General features: G+C 39.7%; 1 protein-coding gene across 1 annotated transcript; it reads right to left on the reverse strand.

Moving 5' to 3' along the window:
• Positions 1–2390: 2390 nt before the first annotated feature.
• On the reverse strand, positions 2391–18897 carry LOC146459848 (patatin-like phospholipase domain-containing protein 6). The gene is made up of 25 exons (XM_085088652.1): positions 18765–18897; positions 18338–18461; positions 18062–18111; positions 17384–17447; positions 16958–17042; positions 16517–16648; positions 15822–15885; positions 15224–15338; positions 14139–14192; positions 13436–13579; positions 12911–12958; positions 12786–12823; positions 11779–11856; positions 11501–11544; positions 10532–10644; positions 9809–9872; positions 9642–9694; positions 8446–8515; positions 8082–8198; positions 6646–6794; positions 5921–6033; positions 5583–5622; positions 4318–4452; positions 3166–3453; positions 2391–2897 (listed from the first exon to the last, which is right to left on the reverse strand). The coding sequence occupies exons 1-25, from the start codon at positions 18794–18796 to the stop codon at positions 2838–2840; spliced, it is 2274 nt and encodes a 757-aa protein (XP_084944778.1). The 5' UTR covers positions 18797–18897; the 3' UTR covers positions 2391–2837.
• Between the last annotated feature and the right edge of the window lie 2043 nt (positions 18898–20940).

Raw genomic sequence — 20940 nt, forward strand, 5'->3', positions numbered from 1 at the left:
CTTCGAAATACAAAAGGTTTAATGGGCAAAACATTGACCTTGAGCGTTTTTTAAAAAATGTTGCCGTTCTGGGCAAAACAACAACTTTGCGAAATTCAAGGTTTTTTGGAGAGCGTGTATACAAAGACAAATTTTCAGTTTCTTTCAGTAAGCTTTTATTCAATAAAAACCAACTCGTAAGTTAACGAGTTGGAAAATTGCGAAGTCAATTCATAATAAAAAAAATTAATAACACAAAAACCAATTTATATTCTCAAGAGACGTTTCTTGCTGTCACGCCAAGCACGGCTGGCTGGTACAGAACTGCACTTAGCCGGGAGGGGGTGTACGGTGGTTTGTTACGTGCCAAAGGCTTCCCGTGGATTTCCCCGGCTGGGCACATTTTAGTGCTCGTGCCTAGGTTTGACCGTGAGTTTGTTCCAACATTCCAGCGACACGGCTCTGTCGGCGGCAAAAATGGCACCCGATTTGAAATGAACTTTGTTTTCAACGAAGGCCTGCATCTCAATAAATGAACTCCTCCGTAAATAAGCTACCCAGGAGGGACCGCACATCATCCTTCTTGCCATATAGAGAGACAGTTAAGCGAGTGCTTAAGTTTCAAGCAAATTTTAGCGAGGTTTTCGAAGCGCTCTCCTAAAATGACGGGCCAAATTTTATTCAAATTCGACTTTTAGTTTCCTACCTTGTCATTAACATAATACAGGGATGCACGTGGAACAGCTGCTGAGAGATAAACCGCTCTAAACAGCGTTAAGCAGCACTGAGAAGCATTGAAAACACAGCAAAACACACCGGGTAAGGTTTTTCAGACTTAACTATATTTTTGGTGAGTTTTGTGGGAACATTGTTGTCTAAATTTCGATTTAATTTTAACTCCATACAAACTCTCAAATCACGCTTGCATAGTAACCTGTGTCACATACGCTTTGGTGACCTGTGGTGTAAGCAGAAAGCAGAGACCCGAGTACACTTACGCACATATGTTCTTCCAATGCATGAGAAAAGTCGTTACATACAGATGGAGGATGTTAGTGATACACCACTACTACTAAATAGATCTCTAGCTTTTTAAAGATAACGAACAAAACTGTTTTACAGCTAAACAAAATCATTTGTTATTAGGGAGTGCAGGGTGAGAGTACTCGCCTCCCACCAATGTGGCCCAGGCTCGATTCACGGACTCGGCGTCATATATGGGTCGAGTTTGTTGTTGGTTCTCGTCCTGGCGCCGAGAGGTTTTTCTCCGGGTGCTCCGGTTTCCCCCTCTCCTCAAAAACCAACATTTCTAATTCGATCTGGAAAGTGTCCCAAACAAGTGCTCTGCGCTAAATAAATTGACACTTGAATAACGTGATTTATTTATTTTATTAAACAAACTTACAAATCGACCGATGTGTAGCAATTTAACCCTTCTATTAAATAACACTGCTCGAGAAGCGTGGAGTTAACTTTGAATTTGTAAAATGAGTATTCATTACAAACAGCAAGGAATCATTTCACACCCGACAATGTCCAGACAAAATTCAGGCAGTCAGAAAACAAAAACCCATAGACTAGTAAACATTAATTTCAGAACAGCATCAGAACATTCAGAATGGCTTGATTACACTGTACGTAGAAATTCTGGTAAATCCAAAATGTCATTTTAAATTTTCGGGTATGTCTGTTTCCCCTGCTTGTATTGGTGTTAAAGGTAAAATGGATTATTCCCATCGCCTTTCCCAACCCAACCCTCGGCCCTAACGTTTAAAATATGTAATGATAGTTCTAACATAAGTGGAATAATTGAAAGTAAAGTGGAACGTTTACAGCCTTATCATTTCAAATATTAGAACTTTGCGTTTCAATATTTTTAAAAGAAGCGAGTCTGATAATTTACCAGAGAGTGTCATTTGAAATTCAAATATAATTAACTCTTTGAGTACTAATGTTGCCCAAAGTTTGATGACACCGAACAGATATCCGGATGAAAACAGAACTCACTAAAAATAGCCAGAAATGAAAATAAAACAAAAACAAATTAGTTTTCGCATGGGAGAATTTTAAAGCAATATTCCAGGTTCCAGATTCTCACCTGGTACATTCCTCTGTTACAATGCTAAACTTCGGTGTAGAATTTGCCTCAGTTACCCGCCTGTTGCCTTTTAAAATATACTCGTTCTACAAAAATAACTCATGGTGGCTTAAACTTTAAAAACAAATCTAAGAGATGCGTTAAGTACGTTTCTATGTGTGTTGAACCTCTCCTCAAATTGAATTGCTCCTCTTTGGAATTCGCTTGAAGTTAAGGATAACGTCACCTTTTTTAAATACTCATGCTTGTCACCGGCGCTCACCAGCTGTCTTGACAGAGAAGACCCTCCTCAACCCCCCAACCATCCCCCCCCCCCCCCCCCCTCCTCGCACCCCGCCACACAAAGACACACGCGCGGTTACAAACAAACATCACACACCACAGCAGCTCCAGAGCTCACACGGAAAATACATTTCACTCATAACACAAAGTGAAACAACGCTCACACCCCACGTGACACTTGTATCTAAATAGCAAAGCGGAGTTGACTATCTTAGCCAGAGCGATTTTGGTATCAAAACTAAATGTCTGCGATTGTAAACGTCAAAAAGGCGCGGTAGTACAATATGTGACAATCATGACAAATGACCTAGAAGTCACAACGAATTCGAGCAGCAGTTCTCTCACGAAGCGTCGAGATAGGATGGGGACGGTATTAACGGTCCGTAGCCCCATTCGCTCCAGGTCCAACTGAGAGTCCAGCTGAAGAGAACAAAGAAACCCAGGGAATCTGCGCTCCTCTGCAAAGGTTTCTGGAGTTTTACGAATCACTGTCGACTCTGAGTGGGTGCATTCGTCTTCGCAGATAGGTATCATCCGACTGCAAATCAATCAATCAATCAATCAATCAATCAATCAATGAAATGATCAAATGATCTAATAGAAATTAGTTCCTAACTCTAATTTCATTTTTTGTTTTTGTTTTTCTGTTTTTATGCTTGACAATTTTTTTTATGAAAAGTCTGCTCAATAGCTTTTATTTGACAGATCAAACCACAAGCGAAGACTCAAAAGAGACAACAGTAACCCACAAAAATATAATGTTCCACCAAGCAGGAATCCGTGTGACACAAATCAAATTTACTTACGTCATATCCAGCTTCTTCGCGTCTAATTACTGCTTGCGCCTGCGCCTTAAGAGCTAGTAGATCTTCATGCTCGGAAAGGGACCCTGTTCTCGGTCTTACACGCACCTCGGTCTCGTCATCTTCGTATTCGTCGTCGTCTTCGGAGGCCGAAAACATATGGTGACCAACTGGGGCACTGGTGCTGAGCATGTCTTCCGAGGAGGAGTATGGTAACCAGTCGTGAGGGTAAGGAGGCTCAATCCGGGATATCTGCTCTGCTAAATTGGTGAAGGTAGTGCTGGAGGACATCTTGAAGGAATGAAATCAGGTAGTAGAATTAGACAAACGAACTTTCTCATTTAAATCACCCAAATACGTGTCGTTTATTAACTCGGCCTAGTTGTTCGGTGGTCGATTAACGATAATAAGCCATTTTCATGATGGCGTCATTTTACTACAACTACCAGAATTCATTTTGTTTTCCTTTTCAAATTCAAATTTTATAATCCCAGTGGATAGCAAAGAACAATAGCTCTAATTAGCACGAGAAAACAAAAACCAGAAGGATTCTGGTAGTTGTCCTATTCAAGACTGACCAAACGTTAACTACTGTTTCTGTTTCACCACTAAATTAAAGTTTGGTTATTTATTAGCTGACAAGATCACAAGTTAGGAAACGCCTCGGCGGGATGGGTCGCTTATCTGGCCGTCTTATTCTCTTTGGGGCTGTGAAAACTTATTCTAATGTGTTATGTTGTAAGTAGCCAAACACTTCAATACAGAAGCATTCCGCAAAAATGACATGGCCTTTTAATTTCCCTTGGTAAATAACCTCATAAAATTCTCAATCCTCATTATAAAAGTGTGTACTTACAACGGAAACCAATTCTCTGTTGACTCACCCTTTTACAACCAGACAATGTTGAATGAGACCGATAAGAATTAAGTTTCATTCTAATAGTCAGCCAGCAAAACTCCAAACTTAACAACACTGAGATGACTTCAGGTACGACTGTGCGATTTTCAAATAATTCAAATACCTTACACGAAAATACTTATAAACAATCGCTTATTACCCTTAATACGCGCCTACTCCATCCGTACCATTCACGTCAAACAAGAAAAGAGAATCTTCAAAAAGGCCTTGGAGATTGATTTAAACGGAAAGTTTACCTTCCAATCAGGATGTGCAGTGGCGTACACGTGGGTCATGTGACTCCTTGATTGGTGCTCTCTGAGGATTTCGGGTAATCTGTTTCCTTTGACCCAGCCGCTAAACACTGTCTTGCCGTGATGATAACCCACGTCCTGAGAGGAAAAGGTAAGATCGATAACACTGTTCTCTGTTTCAACAGTTGATATGCATTATGGCGTTCCTATTTTAGTTTGTTTGTTTTTAACAGTATTTGTTTATTACATTATGTCTCTGTCCAGCAGATTAAACGTTGGCCTTCTCTACAGCGTACTTGATCATCATCAACAACAACAGTAGCAAAAGCAAAACAAACAGCATACTTAAAACAGATGGTATCAAACAATCTTATACTTAAAAGGAGCCAGTTGAGAAAAAGAGAATCGCGAAATTTTTTGAATACATACTAGGGGCACTCAACAGTGCCACTGTACCTGACTAAGGTGTCGTCCACACGTATCCGGAAATTTGTGAAAACGCCATTTTTTTTTTACGAATACGGCTTGCGTCCACACGTATCCAGCGTATTTTCCGGCCGTATCCGGAAATTTTTGAAAACGCTCTCCAGGGTGGAAATTTTTTTATCCGATACGAATACGTATACGTGTGGACGGTCGTATCCGGAAATTTTTGAATACGCTTTCGTCATTCTCTTGGATCCAGTCTTCACGGCGAGCATTATAAACAAACATGGCGTACAGCAAGCCGGGTTGTAGCTTCTTTGTTAGTTGCTCTGATTTCTAGTTTGATATCATGCGTTCAGATCAATGCAGCTGCGATAAATTTACCCAACCAATACATTAGAGATCGACAGGATGTTTTGAGATTGTTATTCTGGATGCAACCAAGAAGGACAAGCGCATAGGGGGACAATTTTATCAGTGGCACAACGATCGAAGAAGAATGGAGAGAGAATTTTAGAACTGCGAACTAGAGCAAATCAGAAAATTTCCGGATACAATCGGATACGTGTGGACGGCTGAAAACGATTCGAATACGCTGCGTGTGGACGCGAAAATTTTCGCATCCGCAAAAAAATATTTGCGGAAAAAAAAATTTCCGGATACGTGTGGACATGGCCTATACGATGGCAATCTCGCGTTACAGTGGTAAAAAGTAAAAAAAAAAAAAAATGCTCGTGTTACAGTAGTAAAAAGTGAAAAAAATGGCTAATGGCTTAAAAAGGCGCCATTTGCTCACTGAGGGAGTTTTACTTGTAACTGTTATTCAGTTAAGTTTAACTTACCACAATCTCATCAAAGCGTCCAAACTCCAATGTCTTGAACCTGTCAGCCCACAATCAAATTAATCAGTCAGTCAATCAATGAATCATTCAATCAATCAACCAATCAATCCCTCACTCAATCACTCAATCAATCAATCAATCAATCAATCAATCAATCAATCAATCAATCAATCAATCAATCAATCAATCAATCAGGATCAAAAAACGAAACAACCACGAGTAAATGTGCAAGTGTACCCCTAATCCACAAAAAAGAAAAAAAAAAACTAACCAATCTCGCTATTCTTCAATCAACAAATCACCAAGTCAGTCAATGTATCAAGCAGTGTATTGATTACCTGTCAATAGGAGGTCTAATGTACTCGCAGTAACTACTTTCTTTTACTTCGGCGAGTTGTCTGACACACGACACATACGCCAAACGGGACTGAATTTCCGCCATGTCAGGAATCTGAAACAAAAAAACGTTTTGTTTTTTTTTTCATTAATAACATTTCAGTGATGGTAGGTGATACCATTCTTATCTTAATTTAATCTTTTGTAGAGGATTTAAAAGGCAACAGCATCACAATATTTCGAAGCGAATCCAATCTACCTGTTGTCTCTGAGGGAAAGTTAGCAACTCAAGTTAAAAAATTCAAATATTGTTTCATGCTAATTTACTGACGCATTTCGGTGGCTATTGATCTTTACCATCAGCAAAAGCACCCGTGTTTAAAGTCATTGCGGGCTTGAGTCAGAATTTTGTCCGTTTAGCGGTGATTTCAAGCTCCGTAATATCGCCTTTTTTTTCGGGGGGGGGGGGGGGGGGTCAAAATAAAAGACAAATAGCAATTTGATTCACGTCATTTCTTTGTGATTCGGTTTGGTTGCTGTATAGTGTTATTGATAATGATACTTGTTTCGTAATCGAGTTTACTTGTTGATATTTTGCAATGTATTTTAGCCTGTCTGTAGAAGTTCACATTTCTTCTTTTCACGAAAGTCAGGGAGTGGAAAGGCTCTAATGGACCTTACAATTTGCACCAGAGCCAGTGGAGGTGATTCTGCCGAATTCCATTACCTTAACGGTTTCCGCGAAAGGATTCCACTTGTTCCACAATAGCCACCAACCCGACAACTGGTCGCCGTAGTTCGTTAGGTCGTCGGGATCCTCCGATCCTACATCGATTGCTATGATCGTCTGAGCGCCCATGGTTTTCATCACATCAGCTAAAAACAAATATCATAAAATGAAGGTGGTAACCACAAGTACATATGAATGGATGGAGGGAATTTTCTTTATTAAAACACTATGTATACAGTCGACTCCCGATAACTAGAACGCTCGCTAACTCGAACCTCGCGCTAAATCAAACCAAAATCGTTTTCCCCTGGATTTCCGTCATACATTCACGGTAATTTCACCCTCGGTAACTCGAACCCACCGCTAACTCGAAGCACTTTTTGTTTCCCTTGATGTCACTTTCTATATAATTGCTTGTCAAGACGTGACAGGTCAAAACAAACAGTACTGCAGTTCAAAACATTGAATTTATTTTAAAGCAGCCTTCGTATTCTTTGTCTTTTTTTTTTTTTTTTTTTTTGTATTAACAAAATGTGTCAGTCCAGTTCAAGTTCGCAGTACCTACTCTTTTCCTGTTTCTTTGCTTTGCTTTGACTCACGTTACGTTGCGTTCTCATTTATAATTTGGAAATATTGTTCCATTTTCACTCGACTTCTCTATAATTAAATTTTATTCAAAGGTGACACTATATGACAGGTCATTTGTTCTCAACTCCTGATAATACGAACCTTTTTCAATTTCCATTAATGGTTCGAGTTATCGGGAGTCGACTGTACTACAAAGAAGCGAGGAACACAACTTCAGTGGTGCAGAGAATTTCGAGTGCTAATTTCTATTCCTGTTCCTTAACGTGCTTTGCATTTTACCTTTACATGTGCACGTATTTAGGCTACACAATCCTTAAAACGGAAACGCACGCCAAATAGATTGATTGACTCATAAAGAAACCAGCTAGACAACTGATCGCTAAATGAAGCATGCTTGGTCTAAAAACACTGAGGTACGGTAAGGCCTTAGCGAGTCGATTACACGTAACAATTGGGTGGACACGATTACTCTTTTGTTTTCTTTTTGGGATAAGAGGCGTGAATGCACCCAGGAAGTAATAGGTAAAACTCGCATAGAACTGTACTTATTTTTGTTAGCGCCCCGCCATCGTTTTTCCACATGTAAACGACCCTTACGCGAATCATCTACCCCTCCCCCGTCTCATTTTTTTTTCCAGAAGATGAATTTTATTATGATTCTAAGCTCAAGTTTATTTCAAATCGAAAAAAAATTTGAATGCTGTAGGAGAATAGAAGAACGACTACATATAGTAAAATTAAGACTGTCAGCCTCCTGATGCTAAGGCTCTTTTCCAATCTTAAAGGTACTGTTTGACAAAAAGACTGAATCGAGAATATTTAGTGAGAGTAAAGAATACACTCACCAGGTAAATTATTGACGTATCCACCGTCCAATAAGAGATGTCCGTCTTTTGGATCACACAGCGGAGGTAGGTACCCTGAAAGGGACATGCTGGCGCGGATATAACGCCATAGACACCCTGAAAAGGTCAACAGATGTTGGTTAATTTTGCAATTAGCACAATCCTTTCTTTCGTAAATTTGCTTGGAGAGACAGACATATGAAAGCAGATCCATAACTTCTCGGTTGTTCGTATTGTTTCTGTCCTTGAAAAGCTGTCTTCAATAGGTTCTCTTTATAAACTACGACTAGGGTCTCCCTGTTGATGCAGTTTACACTTCCAAAACTCAGTTTATACTGTGTGGATCAATCAAAATACGACTTACCGTCGGTATGCACTCTCATTCTCGATGAAGTGATGTCAGTCGTGATACAAAAGTAAGGCAGCAACAGATCCTGCAGAGAAACCGTCAAATTAACAGCTGAACACAAACCTGAACTGATTTTGTCCTTAAACACTGACAATATCAGTGTAGAATCAATTTAGTTAGAATTCATTTAATAACCAAAAAAAAAAAAACAAAAAAAAAAACAATTTACAGCCAGTCAACCCAACAGTTTGCAATTGAAAGAAAGAATACACTCAAAAAGGATTATTGATGCTGGCGCTGATTTGTGCAAAACAAAAACGAACAAGCAGACAACAACAAACAAACAAGTAAATCTATAAATAATAACAATGATAAATAAATTGTTTAAAAAAGTTGAAGGAAAGTTCCCACACTAGTCGACGCTTTGAAAAAAAAATCGTTGCAGCGTTGGCACGATCGTAGCAAAAGTTAAACCGAAATGCAAGTTTTGCAATGTTGTGCCCGCAGGTTTCCTGTAGCTAATTTCGCGACGCCGCAGCGCAAGTATTGGTAGTAGCCCCTTTCTCCAGCAGTCGATTTTTGCTCGTTGCGAGACACGCTACAGGAAGCATTGAATAGTGTAGCGCTACCTTAAGGCTTTCAAAATAATTTGTCACAAATGGTCTATAATGTAACTCAGAGAAAGCCAGGTGTTCCGGAGAAAAACGGAGATGCAAGCAATCGCAACTTAGAAAGGCCAACTCGCTAACAAAGTCTTCCAATGCACGTCACCAAACGGACAGATAAAAGACGTTAAGATGTCGTAACTCCTACAGCCTCCGTTTGACCATTAAACGCTTGTGACTTTTTGAAACAGAATTTTCTTTTCTTCACGTAAGTCGCTCAACAACGAGTTCCGCCTTCTGGAAATTTTGCTTCCTTCGGCTTTTTGTTTCTGCAAGATGTTCCCACCCAATCCAAAAGTAGTCGCACATCCGACATTGTGACATGTCCAAATTAGTTACGCTTGACGCGACCAGCATGAGCTGTCGACGTCAACTCAAGTCGTTCCACTGTCTTTCATAAAACTGGTTACAGGTTTCAAACTACTGAATTTCATTTCTAATGGGCGATGTGCTCAACGGTACACCAAAAGCCCACAACACGCAACTTAATGGACTACAGTCATCCGCTTGTAACATGTAGTGTATAATAATAGAAGGATAATGTACCTCAATTTGCCGCTCTCCGAATGTACTTCTTATGCTCGCATTAAATCCGCTTCCTGCAGACAAGGGAAAATGATAAGTCAACGCCAGGAATAAGGTAGCAGAGGAAGGTAAGAAAAAAACAAAAATAATAATAATCATCATCATCATCATCATCATCATCATCTCACCGAAAAACATGGAGGTGAACGGATACGTTAGATCCAGGATTTTCTTGAAAATTGACGTCATGTCCTAGAAATGAAGAAAAAAAAAATGACTGTTAGGCACCACACAGTAGAACCGCGCTAACTCAAACTCAGTTAACTAACTCGAACAAAATCCTATTTTCCCTGGATTTGACCTCAATTTTCAGTCATTTACTATCAGCTAACTCGAACTAATTTTACTTTCCTTTGGCTCAAATCAGCCCGACAACTTCAACTCTGTTGTAAAGACGTCGGCCGGTAAACCTCAAAATGTCAAAACATAGCTGGTTGACGTGTCAAAATCTTATTGTTAACGTGTTTTCTATGCACGGAAACCTCCTTAACTAGATCTCAGACTATTTTGTCCTTTATATGTTCTTAAAATTGTGGCTAAAAATAATTCGCAACCTAAGAGTTAGCTAAAGTGCTGTTACAAAAAAGACTAATTGTACCCAAGTGGCTCGTGGTTGTAAAAGAGTGATAAAACCAACGACGATATTTTATTAACTGTTAACAGGAAATTTGAAATTCAGCACCAACCCTGCTAACTAGAACCCTTGCTAACTCGAAGTATGTTGATTTCCCTTAGCTTGGGAGTTCGAGTTAGCCGAGTTCCACTATATTTAAGATTGGGCCTTAGCTCGACTGTACTGCACGGCGGTGAGGAATAGAGAGAGAAAGACAAGGAAGAGTACGATCCCTTACCAATGACCACTCGCGGACCTTCTGGCACATTTTGGTGACATCACCGGACTCGGCATAGGCTGCGCCAACAAAAGATCCCATGCTGGTACCGCCCACCATGTCAATAGGAATCCCTGCAAGAAAGTTTCAACTCGTTATTACCGCTCACTATCTTAAAAATAACCCTGTTCACCGACACTATAGTTAAAAAGGGCAATGGTTATGAAACCTTGTGAAGGATTGTGCACGGTCGTGGCCCTTCCAACATAAATTGTAGCACCATTGTTGACATGGCAAGGTTTCATAACGAGTCCCTTAATTAACTATGGTTCACACTCATCGCCCAAAATGCCTATTGTTCTCGCGACATTCACTTGCAGTAAATGCAATGTTTTAGGCCTGTCAAATTACGCATTGTTATTCAAATAAGCATGAGCGGTACGAATTTCATTGGGGCTGTCCTCTGAACGGAATAGAGGTCTGCTCGTTAACTTGAAGGTTTCATAACGAGTCCCTTAATTAACTATGGTTCACGCTCATCGCCCAAAATGCCTATTGTTCTCGCGACATTCACTTGCAGTAAATGCAATGTTTTAGGCCTGTCAAATTACGCATTGTTATTCAAATAAGCATGAGCGGTACGAATTTCATTGGGGCTGTCCTCTGAACGGAATAGAGGTCTGCTCGTTAACTTGAAGGGGGCGAATCATAGAGAAATCATAGAGAATCATAGAGAAAATGAACCTCGGGGGGTATTGTGCTCGTTTTAGTCTGGGTTATTCGCCCCTCTCAATGTGAATTTACCGCTTTATAAACCACACAACTGTCAGGAAAAAAAAACTGCAAGGGTTTGCCATTAAATCTTACAGAAGGAATATCGAGTAACATCACCTTCAGTGCCGAATAAATAAATAAATAAATAAACAAATAAATAAATAAATAAATAAATAAATAAATACATAAGTAAATAAATACATAAAAAGGACTTACCTGCTTCTTCTAACGCTTTGATGACTCCAACATGGGATAATCCCCTGAAAGGAAAAAAATAGAAAAAAGATTCCACATAGAACACATCTTTGTTTTAGTTCAAAAGTCTAATTTCAAGGCTCGGATCTTATTAACCTGCGGCCCTATGCCCCACTGGGGGCTCAAAGGACTAAAAGAGAGAGATCTTATTAACCTCCTTCCTGAGATTAAATGAATAAGAAACGTATTTACCTTATCAAAGATGAAAAATCAAAGATGAAAATAGTTAAAGTATTTACCTGACTCCGCCTCCGCCAAGAATCAATCCAACGGATGTCCCTGTCAGTCTTCGGGCGAGACGTGAAAAATCCGAGTTTCTGAAGGAGTGAAATACGTCGAAAATTGTTACTCGCGGTATAGGTAGGTTATTTCTGTGCATTTCCGAGATATCACGAGCGGTTTCTTATCAGCACGACTTGGCTTGAAAAGAGCGCTTTAGTCGGGAGGTTTAAAATAACAGGATTTTATTGCCAGGGGAGCTCTCGGAATGAGCCAAATCCCCACAATCTGATTGGTTTCCCTTCTTTGACTTTTTTGCCTTTCGGGTTACTTTCATAGACGTTACCCAAGCAAGCGATGGGAATAAGTGTTTTTTGTCGATAAAAAAAAAGGTTTGTCAAGGTGAGTAAATAAACTGTTGCAAAATGGAGGTCTTTTCGATAAAATCAAACACCCCAATATTAAACCTCCAACACATACTTGTCCACGGTACAAACAAGACGCGTAGCACCTATAAAACTTGGTGCTATTGCATCCACACATAGACATTACACATGGACAAACCTGGCTCACAAAAACCGATGAAAATAATGAAGCAATACATATAACATCGCCTTGTTTTACGTTCAGCCAGGGCCGTATTCATACAGCTCTCCTCAGCTCACTTAGCTTCTAAACAACAGGCTTTGGTATTGAAACATGCAATACTCAGAACAAGTTTTATCGCAATTAAGATGGTTTTATGAATGCAGTTGAAAAGTTAGTTTCTAGGGAAACTGTGGAGCTGCGTTGATGGGGGAGTGGAAAGGAACACTTTCAAATAAGTAGACAAAGTAAATTGGTCACCGTACAGAGATTCCAGAGCTGACGTTTCGAGCGTAAGCCTTTCCTCAGACGGAATCTACAGTAGCCAAATTACCTTACCAACCCAGTTGATTAAACCAAATATTCGTTTATGAATCATGGCCCAGTACTGATACCTCTTCAGTGGAAAAAGAAAGAATACAGAGCTGGCAAATTCACTCACTTGTCTGGTGTAGGATAACTTGAGGGATCCTGTGCGTACTGCAGTCAGCAAAATAAACAAAACAAATGCATTATTAAAGAGCACATAGATGAATGTTTCAAGCGTTCATACGTATGGTTTCCTACCTTTTCAGACAGAGGCCGCCTTCCAAAAATTTTCTTTGGACATCGAACCTGCGATGAGAATGAAAATGAGTAATTGACCACCTTCGTTACCTACGGTAAGGTAAGTTGCAGTGGGCTCATCGGTAAGCATCATGGCCGGTGCTTCGAGCGGTTTCTTCACCGTGAAGCAGATTAGAAGAATCCCTACACCTTAAGTAAGTATATAGCTTGTTTATCCACGAGTTCCGTAAGACAGTTATTTATTTATCATTGGTGTAGCCTCGTGGGTACTAAACACAGTCAATTACGTTGATTCCTTCTCCATTCTTGTTTTGCTGCTGGGATTGTTTGTCCGTATTTCCTTTTCGCCGACTTTGCCTTAAACTTTTTTTAAAAATTTTCTTTCGTAAATTGTTACTGCTATTTAACTTAATTAACTTTGTAACTACACCGTATTACTGCAGATTCAGTTGCTGTCGTGAATTTGGAATAAAAGTTTACTCATTAACAAGAACAAAAGATGTAACAGTAAAGTTATAAACTAACATGATGATGAGCGCATATCCAGCCTCGCGCGTTGAGCCAGTCTACAGTATTTGAAATGCGGAATCCTTTGGAGGCGTCTTCACGGTGCAGGAGAATGAGCTCCTTTTGAGAACGAACGCCGATGTTTTCCAGTTGCATCTCAAGCTGAAAAAAATGAAGAAAAACAATTAAACCTACCGCACAAATAACAGTGTTACAGAAGCTAAAGAAAGTTACAAGCTGCCAATAAACCGACACACGCACACTGTTTAAGAAAAAATAAATAACTAATGACTGTTCAACAAAAAAAAAAAATGTTTTTAACTCTTAGTAAGTCATCGTCATGGCTGGGAAAAGTCAAAACGAAGAGTTGTGTGTGGGTATTTTTAATGCTTTATAAATTTTGTAGGCCTTTAGTTTACGTACTTTAGCAAGTGAAACACAAATTACGTAGAACAAGAGATTGGCTAAACAATTTAACTATAAAACATTGCGAAAAAATTGAAAAGCTTAAAATCCTCTTGGTCAAAAGTTTCAAATGCGACGACGTTTCGACGATCGCTTAACGTCATTGTCGAGTAATATTATCAAGAAACATAAATTGAAAAATATTCAACTTCCTTTATAACAGTCGTTACAGCTGCTGCAATAATAGGAAGAGGCGACCTTTCATGTCGTCTACTCCGATCAAAAACCAAAGCTACAAACTCATTCTCCCCAATACCTGTCCAACAGTAGGTCTGTTGTCCGCTACACCAACTATGACAATACAGTCCGCCTAAACGAGAAAGGGAATAGTCCACATTAATAGTTTTTGTTGGAGTCCTTGCTTGCTCTTGGCAATGTGTTACCATCGGCTGCATTTAAAGCATGAATGCGTGACACGAAACGTAGGTATCAAAAGTGACGTGACTGGCCTTTAAAGGCTCTGAGTGGCTATTACGTGAGACTTCCAATCAGACCTCTCGCTAGAAACTATTTAGGCTACAGTATGTTTGGTAAATAAATTATTTGGAGTCTGCTTTATTTAGGCCACGTCTAAACATTGCGTCACTAAAAGACAAACAAAAAGAGACAAACAAAGCAAAGCATCTCCGTAAAACCGCTCACTGTCGACAGTTATAGGTAACACTAGTTAACCTAACCCACATTCAAACTTTCAAAGTGGAGAGGCCTTGTTTGTTTTTAACTTAGGGAGTGTTTACATGTGAAAACGCGCACCGGTGCGAGTTCCAAACCGGTATGGCAACGTGATTTCATTCCGCGTTTACGAGAAGGGGCACTTCATGCCGGCCAACGTGACTGTGACGCCATCTTGGATTGGATGTCGGAGAATACGCATGCGCTACCTGTTCAAGACTCCCGGAAAGGTGATTTCATGGCTGAACGAACAGTCGTAGTGCGGAATGAGTTTTCGTACAGGAATGAAAATCTCGCTCCGGTACAGTGACCGGCGTGAACTCGCATCGATATGAGATCTTGTGCTGGTATCATGTAAACGAATAGAGAGACACAAGAGGGTAACCGGAGTGAACTCGCATCGATATGAGATCTTGTGCTGGTATCATGTAAACGAATAGAGAGACACAAGAGGGTAACCGGAGTGAACTCGTACCGATATGAGATCTTGTGCTGGTATCATGTAAACGAATAGAGAGACACAAGAGGGTAACCAGAGTGAACTCGTACCGAGACGAAGGTCGCGCCGGTACCATGCAAACACCCCCTAAGTCATATTTTGTCCCAACCCAAGATTTTTCTCACGGCTGATAACAAAATAAAGGAAGTTAAAAAACCAAATCTGCTTACTTGTCTAATGCAGCGTTTTGTCCAAGCAGACATGAAAGTGTCGGCCTGATACAAGACTATGCGATGAAGATCTTCTTGTTGGCCTAGCCAGCTGGACAGGCGGTACTCATTCATGCTATCAATACAAAAAAATATATATTAAACACGCATCCCTGAGTACAGTTAATTCTAGAAAATAGATTATGGGGCACAATGAGCCCCCTTTGCACATTTAAGAGGACCTGTTCATGGTAGAAGACCTAAAATATTCTATATATTTTAGGCTACATACAGATTTAAGTGCAAGCCCTATAAGGGGACAGGGCTCCACGCGCTTCGCGCGCGTGTCCGATTTCCGCCTTCCCTTTACAGCTTTTAACGTCTATGTGGCAGGCTACACGTGATCCACCACTAGTGTTAATTCTATATGCAACTGTATTTCTACAAGAGCAATGCCAAAAGCTCTTGAATAAACCCTGGGCATCACGGTCGAGGACAGGCAAAGATAGCGAGTTAACTATCCAGCTAAAAACAGTGTCAGAATAACCACATAAAAGTCCTATGTTTACAGACTTTTTGTAAAGTTCATAATTTCACTGCACGGATGGTATTCACTTACCTGTCCATGGCTGAGCTACCAAGCCTACTACGGACCAAAGAGCTGGTCAACAAAAGAGTGAAGCCTGGAAACAAGACAAAGAACGTTACCATCAAAGCTGGGATCCTTTCCATTACTGCTAGTTATTATATATGAACAGAAATACAATGAAACTTCTTCTATCACATAAATACCATCGTCCAGTTAAGGCTGTAGTCAGTGAGGTGGGATCTAGAATTAAGGAATGAACTATTCGCTTTATGAACCACTACCACTTGTGGGGGGAGGGGGGGGGGGGGGGGGGGGGGGAAGGGAGGCAATAACCAGATCAGCCTCCAGTTTGTAAATATTCAAAGGGATTGTGAGTTTGTAAGGAAGTTATATGTTTAAACAAATCAGCAATCGTTCAAAGAATAAGGACCACCGTAAAATGCTTAGCGATTTACGACGCGGTTTTCTCACTGATTACCATGCAGTTTGTTTGTTTATAAGTTGGTTGGTTGGTTGTCTAGGTAGCTTCTTCTTTGCTACCCTGCGAGCAGAGAATCCTTCGATATTCCGAGAAAAATGGTCCTCTTCCCGATTTTTCTAGGAAGGTCGAAGGGATCTGAGCTTGCAGGCTACATCTTTGCTAGCTTGCTGCTTGTGTGATGTTCGTTTGATTCTTTGTTTGCATAGATGGTTGGCTTGTTTGTTCGTTCGCTTCTCTTACTTACCTATAGAGTGAAGAGCTAAACTGAGTTCAAATGAGAAATTGGATATGGGTACATCTTCAGACGCAGGTACAATGGCCACTGTGCCGAGATTTGATCCGCCAAAAATCTGATTATCCACCGGCATATGATTTTCTAAGAAACAAAAACAAAATAAAAGTGCGTGCAAAATAGTTGAGAAATCGCGAATTTCAGACACATTCCACAGAATTAAGCCGGAGATTTTCTTTATCCCTTCCTGGATAAGATGCCTGCCAATATGCCAGAATTTTGTTGAGTTCCTTTTAGTAATTTGACAGGAGCAATTTATCCGCGTGGTAAAAAGAGGTTTGGAACGTTAAGCAGCAACAACAGCGACAGGAACGAGATCATAGAAAACAAAATGTTGTAAAAATGAAAAACTAACGGTCTGAATGTTGGGAAAGTTACTTTGTGCCGCCATACCGAGAAATGTTTCACTTCTTGCATTTCTCCGTCTGTACTGTCCAAGCAGTCTTTCACCTAGCAGATGAATCAGGCGTGCAACGACCTAAAGAACAAGGAGAACAGGTTATATGCGAACTACAGAAAGATAGTAAATGCAAGGGTGGAGAATGTAATATAACTAAGCTGAACTTAGTTTGCCACGGGTATAGGACTACGACAAAAACAAGTGAGTCAATGACCTCGTCAGAGTGTTAATTGCGTCTGACTCCCTAAATACTGAAAGAGCGCGTTCACAGGAAAGTAGAAAGTTGAAGATAAAGGAAGATGACATCGCACATAGCGTAATGTTAGCGAGGGGATTATTATAAGGTTCACATACATTCTACCGAAGATTTCACTTTAGACATACAGCATTCAAAAGCCAGCAAAGGAAGCCAAGTTTACCTGTGGAAAATGTCTCTTAATTGTATTAAGTAGTCCATCCGGAAGAACCGCCAACTCCGTATCCCTACGAGGAAATAATGATTTGATTATAAAATGTTACACTTCTGCACAGTTCAAGTGACAGCGAAGAAAGCAAATTCTATCAGAAAGTAGATAACTGGTTTTAAGGTTCTGGCGCCAGTTGCACAAACCAACTTAAGTTAAGAGGGACCTTCTCACGCGCCATCGTGAATTACTAAGCCGATAGCCGATAAACGCATGAAAAAAACATACACCTACACGCACAGAACGCCCTGACAATGAAGGTTTCTTACAATTAATTAGGGAACTTAAGCATAGACGTTCGCGAGCCACAGACGGCAACCGGCAATTAAATTTCGCTCTTCATTTAGTTTTACAGCGATTTGACGCCATCGTGTTTGAAACGTGAAGCCACAGACGTCAAAAAAGAGCTTTTCCCATCCGTGGTGAAGAGCAAACACGCGGCTAGAAAAGGAAACATTAGACACCAATTTTATTTGCCGTCCGAGGCTCATGACGTATGTTTTAAGTTCCCTAACAGCTCAAAAGGAAAACCAGTTTTTCCGGTTCCTATCCTCAAAAACTCCTTAATACAACCAAAACAAACAGGAAAACACACAAAAAAAAGCACAAAAAGACGCAACAAAATAGACAAACCGAATGGCGTAAACAGTCGTCGCTCTCGGAGCTTGTGTTAGAACTTCCACCTGAAATCGTTCAAGAAATCGTTCGAGTTAATCGAACTTTTAATAAACTCATTACACAATGCTTCGTCTTTCTCATGCCCTTAATACTAAAAGTTGTCGCCAAACGTTCATTTTTAGTTGGATGAATGTTGCGTCACGTTGAATGACGTTTAGCCGTGCGTCCAACATTGTTATGCAAGAAATACTGTGTACAATCTTAGAAACGTTTGCTGCGGCTGAAACTTACCACGCCCATGAGTTCTCCGCGGCCAGCCTCGCGGTCCAGTTCCTTCTTACCATTGCTCAGCGTAACAACTGATCGCAGACGGCCATTTAACACAATATAAATACAGTTGGACTGTTCGCCTTGTCTGCAATTCAAAACCAGCCAATTTCCACGGTTAAATCCTTTGTATTGGTGTAATTAACATAAATCTGCAGACAATTTTCAGAACTATGGATAAATTCAAACATAGTCTCCTATGAAAAGTTTAGTTTTAAAAGATGCAAACAGTTGCGAATTTCGTTGAAAATACCTCGGCGCAAAAAAAAAAATAAAATAAAAAACAATAACAGCAACTTCCGAGTAGTACACATGTAAGCGGAGTGCGTTTCACATGCATGCATTTTTAGATACTCTTTCTGAATTTGGCTTGCAGACAAAAAAATAGCACCTGTAAACTGCTCTGCCGGCTTCCACGTGCATCCAGTCCAAGGCATAATCGATTTGCCTCAGGAAAGGAGAGAGATGGCTGATGAGTGAATGCGCCACGTTTAACACCACTCTGGGCTTCTGACGTAATACACTGAAAACAAAATAAACAATTAGTCAATCAATCAATCAATCAATCAATAGGGACCTTAAGCAGCGACGACGACGACGTCAACGAGGATGTCAGAAAACAATAGTTTGAATTAGCAAAACACTGGCTCTGCACGTGCATTATACACTTTGGTACATTTCTTTGCCGTCCTCTGCAAAACAACAACGTGAAATGACCAAATTTAAGGTTTTATGGAGAACGTGAACGCATGATGATTAATTTTCTTTTCTCTTTCTGAACTTTAAAGGCGCCCCTACGACGTTAGGTCCTTGATAGTCGGCCACATTACACAACCTTAGAGAGTATAAACTTCGCGAATTTATTCAGAAGACGCGAAGGTTAAGTTCCATTTTCGTCGGCGTCGTCGTCATCTCTGCTTAAGGTCCCTAACGTCAATCAGAAGACACCAGAGGTCCAGTGAGGGATGTGCGGGGGGGGAGGGGGGGGGGGCAGGGAGGCTAGCCTCCCCAAAGGAAGCGTTTATGCAAAGATCGCATAACCTTACAACAACAATGGACTCTGGACTCTGTTAACAATTTTTGGTGATTATACAATTTGACCTTTCATTTTATGAGTTAAAAAGAAAACAGTCACGGATATTTTTCTTGCTTTTTCCGTCAAAACTGCTAAAATATTTGACAAACTACTTTTCCCTAACATTTTTTTTTTTTTTTTTTTTTTTTTTTTTTATTATTATTATTTTTTTTTTTATTGTTTGCAAAATCACATTACTTACATTACTTACAGTACGGACTAAATATATCACTAGACAATACAGTATTCTGCCTACAATACATGCTTACTGGTTACTTACGCTACTGAACAAAACAGGACTCTACTTACAATTTAATACAGATAGCCTTAAACATAACGGTAACTAGATTACTTACAAACTGCGGGTTACACGCTAAAAAAAAAAAAAACAGGAAAGCAGTAAGAAAAGGATGAAATTTTGTCACTGGAAGAAAAAAAAAAAATGAAAAAATGAATTGTGCGTTTTCGTTAATTTAAATTAATTTTAAATTTCCCATTTTTCAACTTTCCATTGTAAGATTAGCGCTGACTTCAATTCTAGGATATTTGGAGGTTTTTCTAACATTTTACATGAGTAGTAATATTTCTGAGTTTGTACAGTAAGGATCTGGAATTTCCGCATTAATTTTGAGTTAGTACTCGGGGGTGGATCATAGTCTTTAAATAGGTACTGTTGTTTAGATGGAGTAAAATTTACTTTGTGCTTATTATTAAACCATGTTAAGGCTTCTTGAAAGAGTTTTTGGCCTGCAGGGCACTCCAGAAATGCATGTTCCAAGGAATCAGCTGAATTACAGAAAAAACACTCCTCATTATCTGCTATTTTAAATCGTTTGAGCTCTTTTTTGGTCACTAAAATACGGTGTAACATTTTAAAGGAGAATTGTCTCAGTTTGTTGTTAGTAGAGAGGCGAGGTATATTTTGGAATAATTTTTGCCATTTACATTCTATATCGGGGTATTGTCTGGCCCAAGTTTTTATGGCTGTTGGTGTAACTTCTGCTTTTTCTTGAAAGAGATGATAATAGTCTTTACATTTCATTTTTGAAAGTTTAATCGATTTGTCCCTAGATAAGTCAAATGTATCACAATCATCGAGAATAAAGTTCATAGGTCTGGGTGTAGAAGCTGCCTTTGATTTGAGGTTTGCTGGAATTGATGCCAGGATTTGAAAATAGTTTAGAAAATTAATTTTTATTTTGTACTTGCGATTAAATTCTTCATAAGTTAGGAATTTTCCATTTTCATTCAGAATGTCTTGAATGTAGTAAATTCCATTTTCGGTCCAACTTTTCCAGAACAGCGATTTACCTTCAATAGTTATGTCTTGATTGTTCCATAAAACAAGGTCACTTTTGTATTTATCTTGGCGATTTAGACGTAATTCCTTAAAGTACTCTAGCATTTCTAAGTAGAAAGACGGTAAATTTTTGTCTAGTTTCTTTATATGATAATTACACTTGAGCAAGAAGTTAAGACCTCCATATTTTTC

This window comes from Pavona decussata, unplaced genomic scaffold (genome assembly GCF_977016875.1).
Source record: "Pavona decussata unplaced genomic scaffold, jaPavDecu1.1 SCAFFOLD_215, whole genome shotgun sequence".
Classification (NCBI taxonomy): Eukaryota; Metazoa; Cnidaria; class Anthozoa; order Scleractinia; family Agariciidae; genus Pavona; species Pavona decussata.

Coding starts and splice junctions, on each gene's coding strand:
- LOC146459848 (XM_085088652.1), bottom strand. CDS start 18,796: ATGCACGTGGAAGCCGGCAGAGCAGTTTACAG. Junction 18,462..18,764: donor GCCGGCAGAGCAGTTTACAG/GTGCTATTTTTT, acceptor TTTGAATTGCAG/ACAAGGCGAACAGTCCAACT. Junction 15,886..16,516: donor TTTAGCTCTTCACTCTATAG/GTAAGTAAGAGA, acceptor TCTTGTTTCCAG/GCTTCACTCTTTTGTTGACC.